Below are 7,715 nucleotides of genomic sequence, written 5' to 3'. Positions count from 1 at the left end.
TTAACAAGAGATTGCTAGTTACTCCCCTACTGAAATCAATATATACTACTTGTCTCTTTATTATTTGCATAATATTTAAAAATCCCCCAGACAAAAAATTTAAGGAAAGGAAAGGATAAACGGGTCCTTTACTTGATATTCTATTTTGGGAATATAAAATAATAGTTATTATAAGAAAACATATTTAAAAAATTACAAAAAGTACAAGAAAAATGTATTATTAGTATTTTTTTATTCACACAAAAACCTATATTTCTTATTTTTAGTATTAAATCTCTTATTTTAATTTATAATCAATATGAATAAAAGCGTACTTGAAAATAAGAGTAATCCTATAAAATTATGGTGCCAGCAGGATATTGGATATTATGAAAACAATAAGGGAATAAATGATATATACTTATTTCAATAGAGGATAATTGATAATCTCCCTATTTTCAACGTACTATTTTAGCTGCTTACACATAACTTCCTCTTGCAAGGTTTAAAAAAAAAAAAAAACATTGGAGGTAACCACTGAATAGTTAGATATCACAATTTAGAGGGTTTGGTAGACTTCTAATTATAAAGAAATACATGTAATATGATTAAATTATCCAGGTTACGATATCACAAATTAAAGTTACTTTAAAAATTATAAAAAATTAGTAAAATGTAGTATAATTAAAAAATAATGTGAAAGATTAAACAAAAAATAAGCATGATAATATTTATCTTTATAATAACATTAGAAATCTCAATTTTTGGGTCTCAATGTTATATGTCACTTATTTATTGAATGATGGATTTTATAATTTTTAAAATTATTCAACTATCATCTAATGAATAAATGTCATATTAATTAGAAAATAGGATGCCTAACATTTCTAAGGCGAATAAATGTTCATATTAATTAAAACTTAAATATCAGGACGCCTAGTATTTCTAAGGCGTAATATGGAAAGAGGGAATGAAAGTACAAGTAAAAGAGAGGAAGATATCTTCTTGATCAATTCAAGACAGTGAGACCGAGACAGAGTGTCTCCTCCTTTCACAGAACATGACACAGTAAAAATACAAATTAAACAAACCAGAAACCAGCTGAGCTCGAATGCTACCTACAAGACAAAAGCTACAAGCTTGGTTCCTTAAAAACTAGTATAGCTAAAAGTCCTGTAATAAACATAAACCTAACAGAAACAAAAGGTACGTAATTTTTTTTTTTAAACGAATGTCCAGGAGAATCCGGGGACCTGTCCTCATCTAAAGCATACATCCCTCTGGTAAAATTCTCCCTTGTAAATTCGTCTCTTCTCACAAAATTAACTTACTAACAAGAAAAACCCTTCCCCATCGTGCTTATGCTTGATTCACCAAGTCCTTGGAGTCAACAAAAGTTCCATGAAAACCGTATGGTACTCTCGAAGGTAACTTAATCGAAGCTTCAAGCTGTAAATTCATGGCATTCACAATTTGCAGCTCTGATTTCCAAGTCTTCTCGTCATGAACAAATGCAAGAATATAACCATCGTCTTCATTTTCAGAATTATTAGCATCTCTTGGAAAGAAAAATGGCTCGCCGCCATATTTATTATCGCCGTAAAAATACTTTTTAACCTCTCCTGAAGAGAGATCCACTTTAGCAAAACCTGAGACTTTAGGCCATGGCTCCGCAATGGCTAGATAAGCGAACTGAGTTTTTCTACCAAGGCTGTTGCGATTCACCATCCCAGCCTCCAAGTTCACTTGATCAGACTCCGAGAGAATCTGGCGGCGCGTGGACTCACCAGTCTTTAAATTGAGCCGAATTTCGGATAAAACACTCTTCAGACTCTCGTCACACTCGTTGAAAATTGAGTCAGCAGGTGTCATGCATGATCCAATGACAACAATTTCATCAGTTTCCGGCTCCTCCCAAGCGTTCCACAAGTGAAAGCAGAACGTGTCCGGTGATTCAATCCAGATGATGTCGTTAGAATCTTTAGCATTCTTTGCAAGAATCCCGAACCGGGACTTCTTGTTCTTGTCATAAATCACCGGAGAGCCACCCGTTATCATTTCTTGGAGCTTGAAAACGACTTGTTGGTCCGGGATCACCACAAAATTCTCAGTGATAGCGAAATCGTGCATCATGGTGGGCACTGGCAGATGAATCTCTACGTCGGGTGATTTGTCTCCATCAGCAGAAAATCTAAAGTATTTTAAATAAGGCTTTTGAACAACATCATAACTCAAAGCAAAAAGCTCCTTTGATACGGGATCAACTTTCGGATGAGCTATCATTGTTGACTTAAGTTGGTGGTTAAAATTGTAACGCCCAACGGTTTCAAGATCCCCAGAAGGAGTGATGCGTACTTGGTATGGAAGATCATCTTCGGACATTGCTAAAAGCCTGTTATTGAAGTAAACTAAGCCAGCGTTTGCCACACCAGTGCCTTGTTTATGATCAACGAGTCCGAACAATCCTCTTGCGTAGAAAAGCAAGAGACGCCCAATACCATTGTGTCCGTGTAATTCGCCTATTGCTTTTGGAAAAACAGGACGCCCTAATTCTCTCTCCTGCATTAATCTCTGTGTCTCTGTGAAACGACAAGCGTAACTTGCGCTTCCGTTACCGATGGTGACTGCATGGACCATGCCGTCACCGTCAAAGAAATGGTGACCGGCAACCGGCTCGAATAATGGGTTGGCACCGTTGCGGAGGTAAACGCCGTTGATACATTCGGGGATGGAGCCAGTGACCGGCAGACCATGCCGGACGGGCCGTTCCGGCACCGGAGCGAAGTTACCGCCAATTTGGACACGTGGGTCGGCTGTTTTGGGAAGTGGGTGTTGGCGCTCTCGTGAGACCAACGCGTTCTCCGCCATGTCCAAGGCCATGGCAGCGGCTCTTTGGAGGGGATTCCATTGTGATTGCTGTGTTTGTCCTTGGCTTTTGTTGCTCTTGTTGTCAGGTTTTGCTGTAGAGTCCGGTCTGGTAATTACAGGATTCGGGTAAGGCTGTTTAGGGAAATGAAGGACTGAAGGAGAGTGTAAGGCAGATTCTACTTTCAAGGATTTGTTGGGCTTCTTCTTCAAGGCTATGGACTTCGTTGGGAAGCCCTTGTCAACCAAAGATGAAGAGAATGGGTTAAGAATTTGAGATTTACCCCAACTACAAGAGTTGGGTGATGTAGTAGAAGCAGCCATGGCTATATGGCACAAGACTGGGGAGAAAGTTTTGTGTTTGGTGTATTGTTTAGACTATAGAGAAAGAGCAGAGGAAGAGAGCAGGGAGAGTGAGTGAGTTTGGGGGAGATAACAAAATAAAGGGTATAAATAGAGTTGGGGGAAAGGGGAAGAGAGAGTTTAGTCTATTAAAACGTTTGTTTCTAGTAGAGGTCCACCTCAGACATCTCAGAGAAGACCACGTGGTGCATTTGTGGAAAGGGCACTTGAGGATTGACATCAGAAAAAGCCCTTTTTTTCTTTTTAGACAATAAAAAGAAAGTAAAATAATTGGAGGGATCCTAAAATTAAGGGCCAATAAGAGTGAGAGTTAGAGTCAGAGACACAGTCATGCCCACAGAAAGGAACAGTGAAAAAAATCAAACACTCCAATTGATGCTCAACTTGTTCAATAATTCTTGCAAAAAAAAAAAAAAAAGGTTCTATAATTGTTATTACTTCTTGTTGTTATTATTATTAGGAACTTGTTAAGTTACATTTATTATAATTTACAGTTCAATTAAAATAATAAACAAATTACATGATCCATCTCTCATATTACTTATTTTTTAAGTATTTTAATTAAATAATAGTTTAATAAAATGTAACTTAGAAAGCCCTTATTAATTATTATTGTTGTTATATCTTCTATTTCCGCGTTTTGCCCTCTACTTCTAAGACTAAAACGGAGACCCCTCCCACCCAGTACCCACGTGACCGTTTTCCACTTCCTTTCGACCACGAAATCTAGGTCACATCACTAAGTAGCCCCACACGCCTTCTTCTCTTTCTGTGTTTCTCAACGTAAGATAAATTTAAAAAAAAGGAAAAAAAAAACATTCATTTTCAAATTTCATACACATACACATGATACGACACAGCAATGGCCTGTTGAAAAGCCCTATTTTCTCTTTCTATCAACAATTCAACATCCATTACCCCTGGCCCCATCTTTGTCTGCGACTTCCGCAATCCTAACTGACATCTATTTATTTACATTTTTTCGACTTTAGAAAAAGAAAAATTCTTCTTCTTCCTTTGGCTAATCACTCACTAAAACAGTTTATGATGAATGTCGCATGCGGCACCGACCTTGATTATTTGATAAATTAATGTTTTGTAATTTATAGGCTCACATCTTAGTTAGTGTAGCATTCATTTATAACCGCCCTGAATGAAATAATTTTATATTGAACTTACTAATGATTGAAGACTTAGTTACTGTCTTACTGATGAAACTTCAAGAATGAAATATGTTTTAAGGACGTGATCGCTGAAAATATTAATTGAAATATGCAGCAAATTACCAAGCTAGATCAATACGTAGGGCACTTCTCAATGATCAGTATTATCTTAAATACCGGCCCGAAAATTTTTATATCTAACATCAAAGAAAATAACGTTTTGATACTTATCAGCACTGAAACGGCACAGCATTTAATTGAGAGGTCCCCAAATTACCTATCTACGTGAAACAAAATGAATCCAATTGCAAGCGTAACCTTCAATGTGAAAGATGATGCCATTAATATTAATGCCCGTGGTGGGAAAAGATGGCTGATGGTGTTATCTTTTTTTTTTTTTTGTATTTTAGCAACTGTCCTCTACGAGTTTCTTGCTGCGGTCCAACGGAATCACCGTAGAGGGCCACCAGACAAAGAAGGATGAAAATGATATATCACCCTTCATTCTTGTATTATAATTAACGTAAATAAAAAATGTATAGATTATGTAACTTCTGATTTGGATTGCCTAGTTAACTTTTCTCCTCTTGTTTGTTCTTGTTGATAATTAAGAAACCGACAATGGTCCCCAAAAGAGAAAAAAAAAAAAAAATGTGTTGTGGTAACACGCACATAGATATCGATACGCACCCTGATATAATCAATATTGATATGAATGTGATAACTTTTTGTGTTACAGTAACTTACATATCTTATGAACCCATTTGATTCCCTTAATTCACAAAATTATTAGAGTTTTGTTGCGTAGGGCTTAATTATTGGAAAAGACTAAAACACCTGTTTTTAAAAAGTATCTGCTTACCGTATTGCGCAGGAAAGTGAAAGTTAGATATCTTAATTATGTACAACAATGTACATCTCCTCATATTATCAGTTTTTGATGTGAAGATTTTATCTCCCTTAAATTAAATCAAAACAACTCACTCATTATCTTGAGATCTAAAAAACTGATCAAACGTCCAATGGTCTACTCATGAAACATGTCCTTTTCGATCTACTTTTATCTGCTTATATTTTGATTAACAAAATAGAATTTAATCCCTCCCTAATGTCACGGATGACTCTCAAGCCGCAAATGCAAATACATAAAATTTTCTTTATGATCGTCAATAGAAATAATAATAAAACTTCCCATATGCTTTTTTTGTTTTTTTAGTCATTTAATTTGTATTAGATTAGCTTCTAAATCCCTTTTTAAATATTATTTTAATTCGTATTAGAGATAAGAATAGTGCATCCGCGATGTCGTTTATCTTGATAAAAGTCTAGGGAAAGCAAAAAAACAAAAAGCTAGCTAGAAGGACATTTGAGTTAGGTAAAACCTAATAATTAACGTGATTTTACATTATTCAAAAGAGTATTTTATATCTGATGATGATAATCACCTGATTGTTGAATGGTTAGGCTAGTCTAATTAATTAAGATTGAGGCCATAGATGTACATACAATATATAAAAGAGTGTAATATTCATCATAAGCTAATTATATGCAATGGCTACATTCAATTAATTGCAGACATATACTGAGCGATATCTTCTTCTTTTTTAAATAAATAGGAAGATTGCATGGTTGGCATTTTTTCTTTAATTAATTTAATTTACATGACAGTAGGTGAGCGGCTCGATCACCTCACTGAACTTAATAATTATCATGCTAAAAAGCTATTGCTTGATCGAATCATATCATAACTATATATATATATATATACACCTTTAGAATTGAGATGGGATTTTCATTTGTTTTTTCTTTATTTTTCACAGTATAAATTACAAGTGCAATTGCAATGTCCAAATTCAATCCCCACTTTTCATCAATCCAATCTCCTTTCACCTAGAATATCTGATTGAGCAGATGCAAGGAGAAAGCTGTTGGAATTATAATCGAAGCTGATCAATCTAGATTGGAACTATTATAGTTAAAAGCATTTCTTATCACAATTTGATTTTAACTAGGTAGCACGTACTTTATAATAATAGCATTATGTATGTGTTTTTGCATGATGCTTTTTGGTGTCCATTTATGCAACTTGCTATAAGTTGTCGCTTGGCTTTACAAATAGAATAGATGATTATCATTGCAACTTACAAAAAATTCCGCAGGATTAGGGAATGGGGTCGCTTTGCCATTAGTTAAGCACCATGACAGGCTGATGTTGAGTCTTCGACGTTCATTCAATAACCATTAACCAATCCAGAACGCAACTTGCAGATAGTTGTGATTGTCTACGAAAAAAGCATCCAATTAGTTTCTGGGCTTGGCAAATACTTTCTTTTAGATGATCATGCACTCTTATTTCTACTTGCAGAAGCAAATTATTTAGCAAATTGTCTGGTTTGAAAAATGCTGCAATCCCACTTGTTAAAGAAGTGACAGTTCTTTAGTCATATGGCAATTTTCACACAACTTACTTGATTGGTGTGACATTGACAATCCACCAAGTGGCTTTGCAGAATGGGGACAACGGTATTACCTCTTAGCAAAGTAACACTTGGATGCAATAATGGCTCTTGTTTTGAGTAATATTTCAATGTACACTTATAGTGTGTTTACTTCATGAAATGAGGAATGTGAATGAAACTCATGTTTATTTGGCAAAATATAATTTGTGAATGAGAATAAAATGTGTAAGTCCCACATAATTTGAGAATAAGGAATGAGAATCTCATTCCCATGGGAGAGTTGGGAATGAAAATGGAATATATGTTTACTTTTATATCCCTATAATTTTTTCATATTTCCTAAATTACCTTCATTCAAATCACAATTGATTTTATTATTTTAAATGCCATTAATAATAATAATAATAATAATAATAATAATAATATATTAACTTTATTATTTTAGTTATTATTATTATTTTTTTATTAATATTATCATTATTAACAATAAAAATAATAATTAATAAAAATAATTAATTTATCATTATTAACAATATTATCATTATTGTTGTTGTTGTTGTTGTTGTTATTATTAATAAAAAATAACAACAATAATTAATAATAACTAAAATAATAAAGTTAATAAAATTGAATAATAATAATAATAATAATAATGTAATTTTCATTATCTAGATATAAAATAATATTAATTAAAAAATAATATTAATAAATGTTAATAATGATAATATTAATAAAAATAATAATAACAATAATTAATAATAAATAAAATAATAAAATAAATAAAATTTAATAATAATAATAAATGTTAATAATGATAATATATTATTATTAAATTTTATTAACTTTATTATTTTAGTTATTATTAATTATTGTTAATATTATTTTT

General features: G+C 33.2%; 1 protein-coding gene across 1 annotated transcript; it reads right to left on the bottom strand.

Moving 5' to 3' along the window:
• Positions 1–1,338: 1,338 nt before the first annotated feature.
• On the bottom strand, positions 1,339–3,168 carry LOC102578070 (9-cis-epoxycarotenoid dioxygenase 2). Its single transcript, NM_001288939.1, is given in 1 exon segment — positions 1,339–3,168. A coding segment is annotated over 1 exon segment (1,830 nt).
• Between the last annotated feature and the right edge of the window lie 4,547 nt (positions 3,169–7,715).

The sequence above is a fragment of the Citrus sinensis genome, chromosome 2 (assembly GCF_022201045.2).
Source record: "Citrus sinensis cultivar Valencia sweet orange chromosome 2, DVS_A1.0, whole genome shotgun sequence".
NCBI classification, from domain to species: Eukaryota; Viridiplantae; Streptophyta; class Magnoliopsida; order Sapindales; family Rutaceae; genus Citrus; species Citrus sinensis.
This window is presented reverse-complemented; position numbering and strand designations above follow the sequence as displayed.